The following is a 19,530-nucleotide window of genomic DNA, read 5'->3' as shown; positions in this document are numbered from 1 at the left end:
GGCAAGTTTTCACAATAACCACGTGAGGTAGGTTTTATTAGAGAAATAGAGACATAGAGGGAACAATTAACTTGGCAACTATGTGGCAAACATGGCTTCAAAATCAAGCTATTTTCCTCTAATGCCATGCACTTTTGATTCATCATGTTATGTTGGAAATTCAATTAAAAGTCAAGGCCTTTTCTTTGGAGGTGAAAAAATAATAATAATAATAAATACTTAAGTAGTGTGTGTTTAGGTTTTTAACTTTATTTTTTTTTCCTTTTTTGAGATAGAGTTTTGCTCTTGTTGCCCAGGCTGGAGTGCAGTGGTGCAATCTTGGCTCACTGCAACCTTGGCCTCCTGGGTTCAAACGATTCTCCTGCCTTAGCTTCCCGAGTTGCTGGGATTACAGGCATGCACCACCACGCCCAGCTAATTTTTGTGTTTTTAGTAGAGATGGGGTTTCATCATATGAGCAAGGTGGATCTCGAACTCCTGAGCTCGGATGATCCTCCCGTTTCGGCTTCCCAAAGTGCTGGGGTTACAGGCATGAGCCACCATGCCCAGCCTAGGTTTTTAACTTCTAACTGGGATTATTTCAACATTTTTAAAATTAAAAGTAATTAAAATAAAGAGTATTACATGTCTTAAAAATGTTTTAAAAAAATATCATTCCAATTATTTTCTAGGAAGTACATTCCTTCATAAATGCATTTACCAGTAAGTCACTCTACTTTTTATAGTGTTCATACAATGAGAAGAGTTTTAACCACAAAAAATAGTTTTTAATGAACACACTTATTTATTTTTAGGCTCTATCTGTTTTGCTGCTATCATTATTTTCTTTTATGCTGTTAACCTTGTCTTCTGTGTTTGTAGTTTTAAAAATATTTTAGGTGTGTTTCTGTCCTTATGTTTTTGCTAAATTCAATAAACAGAGAATCATTAGCCTGAGTCATATCTGATTGTGGAACAGAAAACTCCATAAAGAAAAATATTTAAATTCACATTTTATTTACTATGTTTTGTTACTTTGTAATATTTAAGCTATTATTTCTGACAGGTCTTTTGAAGCATTACATCAATGTGTACATTCCTGAAATTATTACTTTGATTTCTAAAAAAAAGATTTATTAATATCAGACTGAACTTAATATGTACAAGTGGACTGAATGTTATACTTTTTCAAACTAAAAAACATGTGCGGAAACACAGAAAACCAATCAGATTATTTCCAAGTAAATCGATCCTATAAATGAGATTTTCCATGTTTTAATAAGCCATTTTATACTGAGTGCATTAGTTTTTGTGTGTGTGTGTGCTGCACTGTGAGAGAGTATTCTGAAATATTTGATCAAACATATCTCAGCTTTATAGCTCTCTTTATAGATTTGCCCCTTTGGGGGACATCTGATTTCTCTATCTCATTCCACTGTCATTCATTGTGAAATATTGCTGCACTCTGAAATGGTTCTGAAAGTGGTCTTATGTACAGTTTAAATCGTCTCATCACACAACTCTTTCTTTTCAAATACATGACACTAATGGGTATCAGTTTTTTTTTTTTTTAACCTACATTTATACTCTATCTGTTAAAATAAGGTAAGTTACAGGAATACTGCAGTTGGCATTTTTGCCTTATTCATTTCTGAGTAACTCCTAAATTAATTTCTAAGGAGAAAAAAAAGGATTTAAAGTGATAGAACATTGACGCTATTATGATAGCAATAAAATAAATTCAAGGGTATTAAGCCCTGATTCTTTTTTAAAGTCATGAAAATGTTCCATTGGGTTAATTATGATAATATACCACAAATAATTATAGAATCAGAGGGCAAAATTTTTTTTCTTTACTCTGGAAACCACATGAACTATTATCTGTCAGAAAATCTAATTATAAGTCTGATAATAATTGGACTAGATGGCCAGATGACAGTCTCACAAACTTAAACTTGCCTCTAAGTCTCATGATGTCTAATTTTAGTCTGTTCTCTGCCCTTACCTCTATAACATTAACCAAGCAGGTATAAGCATACTAACATTTAAAATTACAAGTTTGCAACCAAATGCATTTTGTAAACATACTTAATGACTGCTTTAAAGAATTCATGGTGAAGGCAGCCTGGCGAATGTATAATACAAGGAAATGAAAGTTAATAGCCTTGAGTCACAGTTAATCTTTGTTCTGTCACCTATTAGTTGCAATTCACTTTTCTTCTGTGGAACACACTTTTCTCACTTAAAAAATGTTAGATAGTCTCATCATTTCAGCATTTTTAAATTCTAATAATAGAATGCGCATACCTCACGCCTTGTTGTGATAGTACACTGTTCATGTTAAGAGTATCTTTAACAGATATTATTTTGATATATTGAAGACACCTCTAAGAATTGTATTGTGGTGAAGTTCTATAATATTTATTATTTGAAAAATATAACAAAATGTAAATTCAATTATACTTTGCAAATTAATTTCTTGGTGAAGGGATTTGCACAAATACCATATAATAAGTATAAATATATGCTAAATTCCTATGCAAACATTTAGAATGAAGTAGCATGATTTCTCCACCCATAATTTCTTTGACCTTTACCCTGTTTTTCTGTTGTCCTTTAAAAACATGGAATGGTTCCAATAAAAAAAAAAAGAGAGAGAGAGCGCACCAAGAAAATATACCCATTTGGGAAATAAGTGATGTTAAAATACTATTATTTCAATCCATTTTTTATTGTGTCATATAAAAATATACAAATTAAATGTTAAATATTATTAAATTAAAACTACATTAAAAGCTTTAGAGAATAAATTATTGAGTGTATTTCAGGTATTTTAATGACATTATGGACATCTATATGGCCACCCTTCCTTCAGTGTGGGTGTGTGTATCTCAAATCAGAAACAAAATTGATTCTTTTAGGAATCTGTCAAATCTGCAATTTCTGATTATTAGAATTAAAATTTAGTAAAAAGGTGAATATCTATTTTCAAACTGTCCCGATCATTTTAAAATATCTTGTGTATTAACAACATTTGGCTTAGCATGTAATTTAGTCTTACCCACTCCCCATTACAAACATCAAGAACTGTTCTCATTTACTTTTTTCCAGATCAGTTAACTTCTGTAGTGAAAAATTTATTAATACATTTTTGTTCAAGTTTAATAAATTGCTCATTCTGTGATAAATTTCCTTAAAGTTAAGGGAATAAATAATAAATAAAATATTTTGATATGAGAATAGCAGCTGGTGTGCTATGATGTTACTTTCAAATTACTTTGTTAAGTAGTTTGTGATTTTATGATATCAAAACAGGACAAAATAAAAGTGACATGTCAGAACATTTATTCCTGGCAAAAAGCATTAGAAAATATTAATCATTTCAGAGAGGTTCTGAATAAATAAATGATAACTAAGAGGCTCTGAATGAATGAATGAATGAATGAATGAATGAGTATAGAAGCAAGTAAATTGCCTCAATATTGAAGTTTACCGGTATTTGTTTGAAAGCTTAATTGATTAATTAAATAGTTTTGAGTCAGGAAATTAAACAATTGTACTTTTTCTGGGCACAGAATCTAAGTTTAATCTTAGAGGAGATTAGAGCATGAGAAATAACTGATTTTTTTAAATAGACAAGAGGAATACAATTTTCTGTCAACGACAAGTTTTAATGGCAATGAAATAGTTATATTTATATTCCCATTTTACAGATTAGAAAAAATACCACGGAATTTTAAGTAGTTTGCCTACGTTTACATATACAAAGGATCTGTAGAAAGATTGACACTGGGCACATTACATTGGCTATCACACATGATCTGGAAGGCTGTGTAACTGCACCGTGAATGGTTTTCTCTGAGATTTTACACTGAAGAAGCTCTGAATGAAGAAAGTACCAAGGGAGGATATTGTAAAGAAAAGATTATCTGCAGGAGTAGAAAGAAGCTGGAGGGGTTTTGAAATAACGGTAACCTCCATTTTATACTATTTTACTAATTACATTTGGCATATTTTCCTTCTTTAGTGCTCTAGTCTTTCTCACAACCCAAGTTTAATTTCACCAATTTTCTGTACCATTGGGATAGTATTAACAATATTTCATTAAGTTCTGGTAACTTAATTTTTTTCACTATCAAGTTATTTCTTGGATGGGTGATTGATAGACGTATTATGTTGTACTGATATTTTTGCATATATTATAATGTCATCGACATAATGCACACATAGACCTGTGTGCTATTTAGGTAAAATTTTAAGTTCATTTCTACAGGTAGCATTAGAGAAAGAACAAAAGCAAATAAAATATATATAGGTAGCAATTCCAGTTAGCAAAGGCCTAAATTATATTGTGACTTCTATTTTGTAAGAAATCTTAAAACACCGAAACTGAAGACACCAAATCTGAATATCCTTTAGTGTTAGCTCAAAATAACCTTTAATTTTATTAAGAAATCAAATTTGAAAACCTTCCATCTCTTTCATAATTTATAAAGTAACTGAAAAGTGAGTTTTATACAATTGAATGAGATCTATAAAGGTTAAGGTTGCCTTAAAATACCAATGGAGAGGAAAGTGTTGGACTGTCACCTTCATCCATGATAAGGTGAGATTAGCCTTCTCATCATAAACAATTATAATACTGGACAAAACAAACAAGGCAATGAATTTCAGAAACTGGATAATGAGCAATGCAAACCTATGACATTTGAGAGAAGGGGAATGCCAATTGATAATGGAATAACTGGAAAAATAATCCTTGAAAAGTATAAACTATCAGTACTGAATCAAGAAGGAACAGATGTCTAGATAGCTCTATATCCTATGAAGTATAGTATATTTATAATAAGATATTTTCCCATCAGGAAAACTCCAGATCTAAGTGGTTTCATTGATGAAATATGTTAAATATTTAAAGACTTAAATAATCCCAATGGTATGCAAACTAAAAAATCTTGAAGCAGAAGGAAGATTACTACATTTTTTTTTTCTCAAAGACGAGATCTGTTCTGTCATCCAGGCTTCAGTGCAGTGCCATGATCATAGCCCACTACAGCCATGAATTCCTGGGCCCACGTGATCCTCTTGCCTCAGCCTCCCAACATTTTGTTTGTTTGTTTGTTTGTTTAATGGAGAGATGTACTCTCTCACTTTGTTGCTCAGGCTAGTCTCAAACTTCAGACTTCCAGCAATCTTCCTGCCTTGGCTTCCCAAAGTGGCAGGATTATAGGCATGAGTCACCATGCTCAGCCTAAGATTATTCTTACATGAAAGCTTTACAAATAAATTAAAATAAATAAAATTATATACTGATATTCCTCATGAATAAGAGGAAAACATCAATAAATCATATTATTATTAGAAAGCAATATAAAAATGACACTGTATTATGACCAAGTTGTTTTTATTCCAGGAATTCAAGATTGTTTTAATATAATTCACCACACCAACAAAATTAATGAGGAAACAAAGCAACAAAAACACGATGGTCCTTTCGATAGAAGCAGAAAGAGCATTTGTCACAATTTCATATCTATTTATAATAAAGACTCTCAAGAAATAGGAACAGAGGAGAATTTCCTAAATTTAATATAGGGCAAAACTACAGTTAATACAGACAATACTAAAAAGATGAACTCATTCCCTCTAAGATTTGAAACTATATGCTTTCACATCCATTATTTAATATTGTGCTAACACTCCTAGAGAATGCAATGATAAAATCATCAACAAGAAAACAACAGATATAAATATTGAAAAGGAAGAAGCCGACTGTCCACAACCATTCACAGAAAATAGCTTATTTAACCCCCAAATTAAAAATGTTAATAAATCTACTAAACTTTATACGTGAAATTAGCAAGGTTGCATGACATAGAAAATCAAGTGTATATTTAGATACTAGCAAAATCTAAATTTTAGAATACATAAAACTCTTAGGGATAAATTTAATTAAATATATTCAAGGACTGTACATATAAAACTTTTAAACATTTATAGAAACTAAAAACATAACAAAATAAAAGGAAAGGTAAACCATATTCATGGATTTAAAAAGCAGTAATGTTAATATAAACATTCTCTTTATATTAATCAATAATTTCAACACCTCATCAGCTTTTGTGAAAACTGAGAAACTGATTCTAATCTTTATTTGGAAACGCAAAACTAAAATAGACATAAGTGTTTTTTTTTTTTTTTTTTCCAAATCAAAAGTTTTGTTTGTGAAAACAAAATGTACTCCTTTAAACTCTCCAATTAAAAAAATACTGTGTAGACATACTATATAAGACACTCCAGTACTGGCATAAAAATAGACATTAGACCATTTAGTGTGACAGAATAAAATGTACTCATTCATATCCAAACATATATGGTCAGTTGATTTTCAAGAAAGTAGCCTAGGTAATTTAGTAAGTAAAGAAGTATCTTTTCTACACATGAAAAAATGCTCATCATCACTGGCCATCAGATAAATGCAAATCAAAACCACAATGAGATACCATCTCACACCAGTCAGAATGGTAATCATTAAAAAGTCAGGAAACAACAGGTGCTGGAGAGGATGTGGAGAAATAGGAACACTTTTACACTGTTGGTGGGATTGTAAACTAGTTCAACCATTATGGAAAACAGTATGGCGATTCCTCAAGGATCTAGAACTAGATGTACCATATGACCCAGCCATCCCATTACTGGGTATGTACCCAAAGGATTATAAATCATGCTACTATAAAGACACATGCACAGGTATGTTTATTGTGGCACTATTCACAATAGCAAAGACTTGGAATCAACCCAAATGTCCATCAGTGACAGACTGGATTAAGAAAATGTGGCACATATACACCATGGAATACTATGCAGCCATAAAAAAGGATGAGTTTGTGTTCTTTGTAGGGACATGGATGCAGCTGGAACCCATCATTCTTAGCAAACTATCACAAGAACAGAAAACCAAACACCGCATGTTCTCACTCATAGGTGGGAACTGAACAATGAGATCACTTGGACTCAGGAAGGGGAACATCACACACCGGGGCCTATCATGGGGAGGGGGGGTGGGGAGGGACTGCATTGGGAGTTATACCTGATGTAAATGACGAGTTGATGGGTGCTGACGAGTTGATGGGTGCAGCACAGCAACTTGGCACAAGTATACATATGTAACAAACCTGCACGTTATGCACATGTACCCTAGAACTTAAAGTATAAAAAAAAAAAAAAAAAAGTGTCTTTTCTAATGAATAGTGATGTAATATCTGAATATTTATATGGGAAATAATGAACCTCAACCCCTATATTAAAAGTTCACAGGTATGAATTTAAATATATTATGAATCAAAAGTAAAAATCTAAAACCATAAAGCAAAAAAAAAAAAAAAAAAAAAACCCAGAAAAAAAACAGTCTTTACAAATGTTGGTGTAGGGAAATACTTATTTGATAAGATGGAAATAAATTAATAAGTTGAGATTCACTGAAATTCAACATGTCAAAAATCAAAGTAAGATAAAAATTGGGGAAAAATACTGAAAGTACATAGGATATGTATCTTAAATATACAAGAATTCTTACAAGTCAATGAGATAAACACAGTAAAAAATTGCAAAAGATTTAGACATTTCAAAATAGAAAAAATACCAATGACCAGTTAGCATAAGAAAAGATGTTCCACATCTATATCCATCAGAGAGAAACAAAGTAAAAGCACAAAGAGATGTCATTACAAAGCCAGAAGAACAGCTAAAATTGAAGATTGATTAGTTGCGAGTGATGCTGAAGATGTGAAACAAGTGGGGCTCTGGTACATCATTGCTTTTGGGAGTATAAAGTTCTCAACTAAGGAAAATGGTTGAACAAGTTCTTTAAAAAAATAAGCATGTGCTTATATATGTTCCTGCAATTCCTCTCACTTTTACTCAAAATAAGAGAAAAAAAAAATCATCTACAGATTTTGTACAAAACAAAAGTCTTCCAGAAAAATATTCATAGAACGCTAGTCATAATACCCCAAAAAAGAAACAACGCATGGGTGAATGGATAAACAAGCAGTGGTACAATCATCCACAGGAAATAGTACTTAGCAGTGAATAACAAATAAATTCCTTACACATACAACACAGATGAATTGCAGCTCTGTTATGCTGCGCAAAAGAAGTCAGACACAAGACTATATAAGCTATGATATCATGAATATAAAATTCCAGAAAAGGTAAAACTAATCTATAATAAAAATAGAATCAGTGATTGACTGGACATGGGGAGTAAGAGGACTGTTTGCAAAGAGGTGGGGGGACTGTATTCTGAGGCAATGGAATTATGCTTTATCTTTATGGAGTAGTACATATTGGCAAAACTTACTGATCTGTATGTTTGTTATGTATATTTTTATAGTATGTACATTATATTTCAGTGAAGATTATAAATAATACACATAGATTTACTAATTAAGAAGAATTTATCAAAATATTTCATGAATCATGAACTTGAAAACTCATTTTCCTAAATGATAATCATAGCTCCAATTCTACTTTTACTTTCTTAATAAGACATTTTGAAGTTCTAAGGAAGTAGGGACTAGCAGAGTTTCTCAATCTTGGCATTATTTACATTTTGGAATGAATAATTATATCACTGTGGAGTGCTGCCCTGTGCATTACAGGGTGTTTAGCAGCATGCTGGGCCTTCATCTGTTCCCCCAGTAGTGACACTCAAAAAGGGCTCCAGACATTGTTGAATGTTCCTGGGGGGTAGAAAGAAAGGGTCCTAGGAGGAAAGTCTTTGACCTTGGAAATTACAGATTTGGGACATCAAGCCTGTGGTCAGAAAGATGTGGATAGATTTCCAGACCTAACAGTTGTCAACTTTGTTTTCACTGCAGTTCACTTAATTATTCAAAGCTTCTATATTAATTCACATGTATAATTTGAAAATAGATAATGAACATCAGGATATTAACATTATACTTGACATCAAATCAACCCTTAACATGAATATATAGTGTTATTTTCTCTGTTCAACTGTGCAAATATCGTCTGTGAATAAAATTACTAAAATAACATCTTGTTATTACTACACTACTTTACAGTTTAACTTTTTATAGCTTATGATCTCCATTACATATATTTATTATTATTAAAATATTAATTTTTATTTATTTCCCATTATAAGGATAATATTAAATAACCTTATTAAATAATTAATAAATAATTAAATAATTATTAAATAATTAATCCTATTTTCAAAGATTTTTTTTTTGGTCTATTATATGGGTGCCAAAACAAGGCATTTAACACATCTGATTCTTTGTGTTCTCCATTGTGAAACAAGAAAATGTAAATTCCTTAATTATTGCAACATGCAAAAGAAATGAAGTCTTTTGAAAAATTTAGGTTTCAATAATTTAAAAAATTATCCTTAAATCCTTAAATTATTTACAGTCCCTAGAATTTAAAGAAAGAATTAAAAACATATATAAGTGATGTAATATGGATAAAGCCTTGAGGGAGAGAGCAGAATGAGATATAAGTAATTCTAATACAGCTCTAAAAATAAGCTGATGCTTCATTCCTTGAGCAGAAATTTATGCGGATGTTGACAAAGAATAAAATATTTTACAGCCACAGGTAATATAATAACCCACATATCTTGAAAAGGCAATATAATATTTTTTACTCATACTACCTTTTACCAACTCTCATTCAATCATTAGCCAAATATTTGTTAAGTATGATAGATACCCATCGTAGTAATTCAATGAATATCAAATCAAAACCACAGATTCTGTTTCAAGAGGGTAGTTTAGTATAGTTGAGGAGGAACAGCTTACAATGAAAGAGGAAATAGACCAGTTACAGTCAACTTCTGTGAGAGTGAACAAGAGGTCTGAAGCAACTGCACCTCTAGTAATTAAAGAAATGTTGCATGAGATGTGTAGTAGATTAAGACTTCAAAAATGTAGCACTTTGTCATTAAAGAGGAAAGAGGTGTTTTAAACAGGGCATATTGCTAGAAGAAAGTTCTAAGGTGCAGTTAAGCTGAGAATCTTTGGTATTAGTGAGATAGCTGGCTCACCCAGAACCTGGTGTTACTGAGTAATGTGAGTTGCAGCAAGATTATAGAGACCTTTCAATGCTGGGTGGAAGAATTATAACTTTTTCCACAGTGAATAAGTATTAAACAATTTGAAAAGAATTGTACAATTGATATCGTAGAAATATACATACAGTGACATGAAGTACAAAGAATTCCAAATGGAGGGTGGAAAAGAACACCAGAGAGCAGTAATGTAACTATCAGCGTTTTGTTTAGTTATAAAAGATAATGTGAAAGACTGAATTACTGCATAAAACAATTTATGATTTATGTAAACACTTCTTGTATAAATTTCTAAATTTCTATTTTTTAAAAATTATTCACATTGGTACAATTTACTCCCATGTATAAAATGTGGTTTCGGTTTACAAATGTAGTGGAAGGAAAAAAAAAATATTTTCTATAGATACATGCACGCATTTAAAAAATATATATTCTAAATGTTTATTTTCTTCTGACTCTTGAGGACATAATATCACAATATTTATAATATGTGGGGGAAATATGTTATTTGTAATGTCTCTGATTGTCTAATATCAGCCATAAGACTACTCAGGTGGAGAACAGTTTAGCTAAACCCGCATGGCCCCAGTGAAACACAGGCTGCCTCAAATCTGAACAGGTCTATTAGGAAAAAAATAAAAACCAAACAATACAATGGCAAATGTTGTGTATTTTGGGTAATCTGAGGGCCAATTGCATCACCACCATGTTCCTTCAATTTCCTAAGCAGAGATGTATTACTTCATGTATCAGGTATCATGGTACCAAGCTGAAGAACTTGGAAAGAAATAGTCCTGCTCTGACCTCAATCTGTGAACTTTGTAAAATTGCAGGTTAAAAAGTATTCTCACATTAATTTAAGTTCTCCAACTAAGCATCTTTTTCTATACAAACTTTGGCTAACATTGTTGAAATGCTTTGAAATATTCTGGAGATAAAATCGGAAGATTTTTTAAATAAAATTTCTATGATGATGATTACTTTTAAACACTCTGACACAGGGAGTTGAAATGCACTTCATAAGAAAAAATAAAACCAGCTTTGGTACACATAGAATAAATAATTAAAACATTTCTGTGTCTTTATAATAAAGTTTTCCCCAGAGACCAAGCAAAACGAAGCAAAACAGATCAAACCAAGTCAGAGAACAATGACAAAAATTAGCACTTACCCATATTTTGCAAAATTTGCCCACCGTTTCACTATGGATCTACTCAAAATTTCCTCAGCTTTTGTGTAATTAACTCTTCTTTCCAGAGGTAAACCAAAGACAAATTCAATTTCATAGCCATGCATCACTCCCATCCATTCTGGCCACGGAAGTTTGGAGGATCGGTGTTCAAAATAGTAGAAAAAGGCATTATTTCCCCATTCTGAGAACTTCTTGGTGAACTCCAAGGCAGGGCATATGATATTATAATCCCCAACAACATCATCCAACGCCTCACGGTAGTTTTCAGGTCTCTGATCATCTACCCAGTCTGTGTAATGAAAAAGGATGGATTCCTTTCCAAACTCACTCACACCTGGAAAAAATATTTTTAAACCTTCCTGAAATTCGTTTCTAGTTATGATACTATTGTTATCTTTGCTGAAGCCAGGAGCACCATAGACTAAAAAAGCTGTCCCTTCATCTTTATTAACACCCACCAAGATCTGGGTTTTTTTAAATTGTCCAAGTTCAAGTAATATGTCTGGCATGTCAGTGAGAAAATCACCATCCATGGTTGGACCGAAGTTTACTGACAAGAGAGTCCCATAGGGGACAACAAATGCTTCATTCAGAAGTATTTCGTGGGGATCTTTATTTCTAAGGCACTTGACTATTTCAGTCTCATTATCTCTAGAGCAACCAGTCAATTTAGCCAAGGTCAATGTTCTGTTCCTAGCTTCATAAAGAGATGTTACTGCCCAAGGAGCATTAGAGGATCCACTTTGTAGAATGGCTCTGGTGAACAATGAATGGCTTCCAGGAGAAAGCAAATGCAGGCTAACTGAAGCTGCTCCTGCACTTTCTCCAAAGAGAGTTACACTTTTAGGATTTCCACCAAAGGCTGCTATATTTTTTTGAACCCACTGAAGAGCCAACTGTTGATCAAATAAACCCATGTTCCCTGGAGCCTCAGGATTTCCTGGCAAAGCTAAGAATCCAAGGGCACCCACCCTATAGTTCATTGACACTACAATAACTCTTTCAACTCGAGCCAGAAACTTGCCATCATAAACATGTAAAGATGATGTTCCAGTCTGAAAACCACCACCATAAATCCATATCATTACAGTAGCATTTTTTGGTTTAGGTGCCGGAATCCATACATTTAGATATAAACAGTCTTCACTGAGGTCAGTGTTTGGGTTCCACATCTCTGATCCATGGAAGCCTGGAAAACTTTGATCTATGTTCTGATAGCAAGAATTTGCATATTTTGTGGCATTCCAAACATCAGACCACTTGGTCAGAGACTGTGGCTTTTTGAATCGAAGTCTACCAAGAGGTGGCTGTGCATAGGGAATTCCAAGAAAGGCTGTTACCGTGCCACCAAGAACTGTTAAGTTCATCCCTCTGACTTTTCCATTCTTTGTTGCAATTACGATGTCATCTTCAGTATGTGACTTTCCAATAAGCATGCAGAGCAAAAGAAACCAAAAGAGAAATCTGATGCATATGATTGTGACTTTGCTATGCATATTGATTTCTGAAAAAGAGGTAAGTATAATGTTTTATAAGCCTTCTGCATATAGCATATTATACTTTACTGATGATAATTACCTAAAATATAGTAGTTAGTAATTCTACACATTATGAAAACAAGAGATATTTTAGTTTTAAATTTAGAAAAAAAAATAGTGGAATGGAAAATAAAAAATACTCATTTGGGGGATATTTATTGCGAAAGTTTTGTAAGGAAGAGCTAGTAGAATGTTTGTCCTAGTCAAATTTAATATTACTTCTGACTATATGTACAGTTCCACCAAAAAAGCAGTAAACAGTAGTCTACCTACATCAGATATAATTTCTACCTTGGTAAGAGGAGAAAATACAAGTTCATATATTCTCTGAAATATCATGACTGGCTGGTTCTTGGCAGCACTGTTAAGTAGGTTAAGAACTTTTAAGGATCAATAGATTGTCATTATTGTCCTTTTCTGTGTTCTTTGTCTTTTCTGTGGTCCCTTTTGCCAAGTGATATCTTCCTCTGTATGATATCTTCCTCTAGTATATAAACTGAAGATAATTTAGACAAATTATTCATAGAATATTAAGTAACGAATATATAGTAGTCACTATTATTCTACAAACTGTGAAAGCTAACAAACATGCCACCACTGGTAAGGGCTGTGGAAAAATAAAAAGTGAAGGCTGAGGATATATTCCAGGTAATTTCTCTAAAATTTAATAAACATGAGGGACTCTCTATCACATTTATAATGTCAATAGAGAGAAGCAGGGGCTAGTATTGTAATGTCTGGGAGAAGACTGTGGCTTAAGAGGAATTTTATACTCAGTATTACTCAACATGTATTAAGATTTGTTATAGCAATTTGTTAACAGATTAAAGTATATGCAACTAGTGAAGCTAAATGTGTTAGCACAGTCAGAATTACTTGCATTTTTATAGTGAAAAAAATGACTGAAATTAGAGGATCGAAGCTTAGAAACTATTGGGCCTCATGGCAGAAGCAAAAATAATCTTTGTGACCTACAAAATCATAAATATTTGACATTTATGAAATATTAAACAATATTTAATGGATGACATAGACTATTGGGGAGATCAAAGTTTTATCAGAAATTCATAATGCAGACATGAGTTTCTTTTCAATAAGAAAGAAATTAAAAATCAGATTTGGAAACTGTGACAAAAAGGGACAGCAAAATTTAATGCAAATATCATTTAAAAGAACTAATGCCCCCCCCCCCCTTTTTTTTTTTTTTTGAGATGGAGTCTCAGGCTATCGCCAAGCTAGAATGCAGTGATGTGATCTCAGCTCACTACAACCTCTACCTCCTGGGCTCAAGCGATTCTTCTGCTTCAGTCTCCCAAGTAGCTGGGATTACAGATGTGTGCCACCACTCCCAGCTAATTTTTGTATTTTAGTAGAGATGGGGTTTTACCATGTTGGCCAGGCTGGTCTCAAACTCCTGACCTCAAGGGATCTGCCTGCCTCAGCCTCCCAAAGAGCTGGGATTCCAGGCATGAGCCACCACACCTGTCCATAAAAGAACTAAAGTGTTTATGTAACTGAAAGAAACCCAACTAAACTAGTCAATTGCAAATACTGATTCTCATTCACATAATAATAACAAAGATTCATTAATGTACAAAGTCTTCCCTTTATTTTTTCTCAAGTTGTAATCCAACCTACACAACCAATGAACGAATCCTACAAATACTAAGCATTTGTATTAGTTTTTTTCTTTATTTAATTTAGATTTCTCAAAACAAAGAGAATAAATAACTATTCTAATGTCTATGTCCCAGACCTAGGATATCATATTTCAAATCAGCCTAATTCACCAATGGTCATAGGACATCTGGTGACCTACAAGTATTTTTTATCCCAATAAATAACTGAATTGATTAATTCATGGTCTGGAGCATTTGGTTCAGGACTTGATACTTAATGGATATATCTATATCTATATCTATATCTATATCTATATCTAATTCTAACAATATCCATATGTATATGCATATATATTTACATTTAAAATGACTGCTATAATAATAAGGTTTAAAAAATCAAGCTACAAGATTATTATTTTTTCAGTTATGTTTGGTAGAATTAGATGTGTGTTAAGATCAATAAAACATAATTAAAATATATTTTTAACAGCATTTCTACATTCATGATATTTACGTACTATTATATAATAATAAATGCAATTTGTTGTACAGTCAAATGAGAGGGATACATTCTCAGAAATGCATTGTTAGGCGATTTTATCATTGTGCACATATTATAAGTGTACTCACGTAAACTTAGATGCTATAGCCTACCACACTTTTAGGCTATATGGTATAGGCTGTTGCATCTAGGCTACAAATCTGTACAACATGTTCCTATACTGAATACTGTAGGCAATTGTTAGAAAATGGTAACTGTATGTGTATGTAAGCACAGAAAAGGTACAGTGAAAATACTATATTATAATTGCATAAGACCACCATTATTGATTGAAACATCATTGTGTATTGTATGACTGTATCATAAATCATAGTAAATAAATAAAATATAACAATGACTTAAAGTTTCCTACTACCTGACACTAATAACATTTCAGACATAATCAAAGTTTTAGAGGCACTACTGCTTCAGTTCTTTTTTCTTTCTGATAACCACTAATCCCTTTCTCATAAATAAACTCAGGAGAGCACCCGGAGAAAAACAAAGTGCTAGTATGATTTTTTATTTTCTTTTTTGAAAACATCCTCTAGGAAGAAAAAGTGAATAAGGTGCAAAGCTGATTGGGCTGTTCGTTCTAAGCTGCAATTTAATAAATTAATTGCAGCATCCCTGGTTGTATCCATTCTCCCTCTTGCCTAGTTCAGTCAATGTTCTTCTAAGTCTAATGCAAAAATCATCTGATTTTTTTCTTGATTTTATTGAATATTAGTTTGTCTTTAGAAAGCAAACTCCGAATTGTAATAAATTTTGGTCTCTGATAGTTTTCAAACTTGTTCTATAAACAGTTTAATAATCTTATTGCAAAGCAAGTACTATAGTTATTACAAAACTGTATTTGTGTTTTGTGTAATTATGAAATGTGGTTTCATTGTTTATGTTAAATAGTTGCTGTAACATCTAAATGGTTGTAATATCTTCCCAAGTCACTTAATTTGATTTAATACAAAATTTGTTGTATGTTTATATTTATATTTTGTGCTGAGTAAATCTTGTTATATAACAATATGATATGAATTAAAATCTTTAATTTTTTGGTAATGATATCTGAGTCATCAACTTGCAAATAAAGTAATTAGTAACAATCCAAACAATCCTTGTAAGCATATATTCACTGCAAGAATGACAGTGTAATGCCAACTCATATGTATTGTTGCAGAGTGTTATGTGACATTTAGTGTGTACTTTAATGTAAAAATATGCAGATGTTCATATACTTACTGTTAGTGTATTGTAGGCTAATATTTTTATATTTAATTGCAGTACTTTATTTTTTAAATAAGCATCACTTTGCCCTTTTTATAATCTGGTATTCTCTACTCTAACATGCTGCTCTGTAGTTTTGACATTAAAAGATTTTACACATTTTAATATGTTTATCATGTAATTGAGCAATCAAAAGAGAAATAAATGAAAATAGAACAAAAATATTGAGTCTATATCTCAAAATTTTTATGAATGATTAAGATATTTAATAAAACCTTATTTTTCTTTCAATAAATTCTGGTGCAATTGGATACTGTCTCATTAAATGATTCTGAGAGAACATAATATGTTTATCATAAAGAATGAGGCACATTTTCACAATTACAGCTGTATATCTGAACTTAGAACAATTTGCTTATCAAAATAGTATTTAATATTGGAAATAAAGACAGGAGTTTTTGTTTGGAATTGAGAAAATCACAGTTTTTGAGGAATTGAGTTTTTGAGATAACTGAGTTTTGGAGGAACTGAGTTTTAGTTTGGAATTGAGAAAATTTACTGGCAATTTTTGAAAATGCTAAACTGTTAAAACAATAAATTTCAAATAAAAAAGGTGACAAATCTTTTTTTTTTTTTTGCATTTTTAGTTCAATTTTGAAGGTACTATCACAATTCCCTAGCTGACATTAAGAAAAAATACGAAATGTTATACTGTAAGATATGAGTACGATAAAATAATTTGTATAAAGAACTTTTATTTGGGATACTTGACTATCAAACAGATTTTCAAAATAATGGGCCAGCCAAGAATTTTTAAAGGATGGTCAAGCAAATATTCATAATATTTTCCCTGTGTATATAGTAATTTCCCTATCTTTTAACAAGTTACAATTAAATGAATATTTATTTCTACTTGGAAATAAACCCTCTTAAAATTTTAGAGAAAGAGCCATCTAGGTAATATTAATATGATCTAAAACAAGCACTATTAAATGTATTTGATGAAATTAGAAAAACAATATCTTATATCAAACTTAAAAGCTTGTTTTGTTGCAGACTAAGTGAAGCGGGGAATTGAGGAAGTCTGTTTATAAATAGACTACATCACTGTCTTTCAGGGATTCTTCAGCTATGCTTTAGGCATGTATACATATAGAAGACACTACATTAGATATAAGAAACTTAAGATGTGTATCTGTCCTCAGTTAGGAAGAACATTCACAAACTTCATCGTGTGAATAATTTGAACATTTGTTAGATTTCTTGAGTCTTGTTTGAAAATTAAATCTTCTCTTAGGTTGCTATCCAATTACAATTCTCTTAACATCTTGGACCGTCTAATTTCGGTAAGAATAAACAGATGCTGGCAAGAAACCATCGAAATGAAGATAATATACAATATAAATATGTATTACACTTATCAAGAAATGAATCAAAGAAGGAACCAAATTTATAGATAACATGTGACTTATTTAGCTACTATTAGCTTATATTTTATAAAAATGAAATATGGAGTACATCCCAAACATATTTTTACAATTAAAAAAGTGGGACATTTCAAACAAATGATAACTAAAAAAATTAGGAGAATATAACAGAACTTTGATAATCCAATTAGAAATTTTATTTGGCATCCAAAAGGCTACTTTATTTCATATTCAGAGAAAATTCTGAAGATTTTTATTCAAATGTTAAAGCCACACCTTAAAAGCTCAGACTTATCCTTAAACAAAGTAACTATTTATATAAGTAAACTGTCATTTTATTTATTGTAACTATGAGTTTATATTAAGAAAGGTATTACACAGACTAGTGACAGGAACTCCTAATCGAGTTTATTATCATGAAATATATTCATAAAAACATAGAAGACATACTCATAAAAGTATATAAAAATAGAAGTCATAAACAATGAAATCACATTTCATTTACTTTTAAACATTCATACATTTTATATCCTTAATATTTGATTCCCTTGTTAAAGTGGAACTGATGTTATCAAAATAATAGTTTTACAAGATTATAGGATGAGCAGAAGGTATATTTGCTTACTATTTCTATAATAGCAAAATAATAGCAAATGTAAAACATTTTGCTGCAATTTAAACAGACATATAAAAAGTGAACAAAAAGGGCAAGGGGATGTGTTCATAATCATTGTAAATCAAATTAGAAAACAGTTTTTTTTTAACATAAAATAAACTTCAGTGTTTCATTTGTCAATTGTTATTGTTAAAGTTTTAGGTGACAAAATGTTGACTGAGAAAAGTATTTTGTTCAGCAAAAAATAAGTTAACTATTAACTGTATTCCACTTAAAAAGAAAAAAAAAACAACAAAGTAAGACTAGTCGAAGATTACTTTTACAGAGAGATTCAATAAACAATGCATTTAAGGGTAAACCAGTATGAAATGTTTTTTCTTAGGAAGCTCACATAAAATATATATCACTGTGATTCCACACGTGCTATGGTCCTTTATACAGAGTTGAATAAATTCATTATTTTCTCAGCAGTTAAATAAACAAAGTCTGCGTTCCCTGAATAATAGGAAGATTTGATGCATGTGCCTGCTGGCTCGCTTCCTCTGTCCCATTTGCAAGCTTCAGTAACTGTTCTCTACAGAGCACCAAAGGGACACAACAAACACGTGAAGAGATCACTCTTATCCCACAGAATGAGCTTTACAGTAACTTGGATCTCTATATGACGGTGTAAATTCAGAGCAACTTACCCGATTCTCTGCAACAAAGGTGGTAAACTTTGCAAGGAGTGAAAATCATGTAATACTTCAGAGAAATGCAGGATGCAGCTGCTGCTCCAGCCTGTAAATTGGACTGCACTGACATTCAGTGTTACTGAATGTAGCAATCAACTGTTACTGACAAAGCTCGCGAGAGTTGGCAGCAGCAACTTGATCTAGAGGCAGCCAGTCTTTACTTTCTGACATCTGTTCAGAGGCTAATGGTATGAATGCAATAGTGATTCATTTACAGTAGTATTACAGGATTCATGCTTTACAATTGCAGGTACTCTTCTAAGAAGGAAGAAAAAAAAAACATAGAAGCTTCTTTAAAATAATCTGAAATGTAACAGAAAACGCATGTTTCTTTTAACACTATCTAAACTTTAAAAAAATTATTTTTTAGAATATACATATTTCCTATGCTTGTCTTAATATTTGAAGATGTATATATCATTCTAAAGAAGTGCTATTATCAAAATCCATTATAGCTTCAATCTGTGCTAATTATGCAGCTAGAGAAGATAGTAAAAGAGAAAATAAGAAACAGAATTCTCCATATATAAGCTATGCAAATCAAAAACTTAGTTCTATGAA

General features: G+C 31.7%; 1 protein-coding gene across 2 annotated transcripts in view; it reads right to left on the bottom strand.

Moving 5' to 3' along the window:
- Positions 1–19,037, bottom strand: part of BCHE (butyrylcholinesterase) — a 69,940-nt gene extending 50,903 nt beyond the window's left edge. For both annotated transcript variants that reach the window (XM_007972203.3, XM_007972204.3), the window contains exons 1-2: positions 18,925–19,037; positions 11,250–12,774 (exon numbers count right to left, since the gene is read on the bottom strand). In XM_007972203.3, coding sequence (XP_007970394.2) covers positions 11,250–12,774; positions 18,925–18,973 — 1,574 coding nt within the window. In that variant the 5' untranslated portion in view covers positions 18,974–19,037. The remainder of the gene's footprint in view (positions 1–11,249; positions 12,775–18,924) is intronic.
- Between the last annotated feature and the right edge of the window lie 493 nt (positions 19,038–19,530).

The sequence above is a fragment of the Chlorocebus sabaeus genome, chromosome 15 (assembly GCF_047675955.1).
Source record: "Chlorocebus sabaeus isolate Y175 chromosome 15, mChlSab1.0.hap1, whole genome shotgun sequence".
In the NCBI taxonomy this organism is placed as follows: Eukaryota; Metazoa; Chordata; class Mammalia; order Primates; family Cercopithecidae; genus Chlorocebus; species Chlorocebus sabaeus.
The sequence above is the reverse complement of the archived record's forward strand: the minus strand, read 5'-3'. Positions and strand labels throughout refer to the sequence as shown.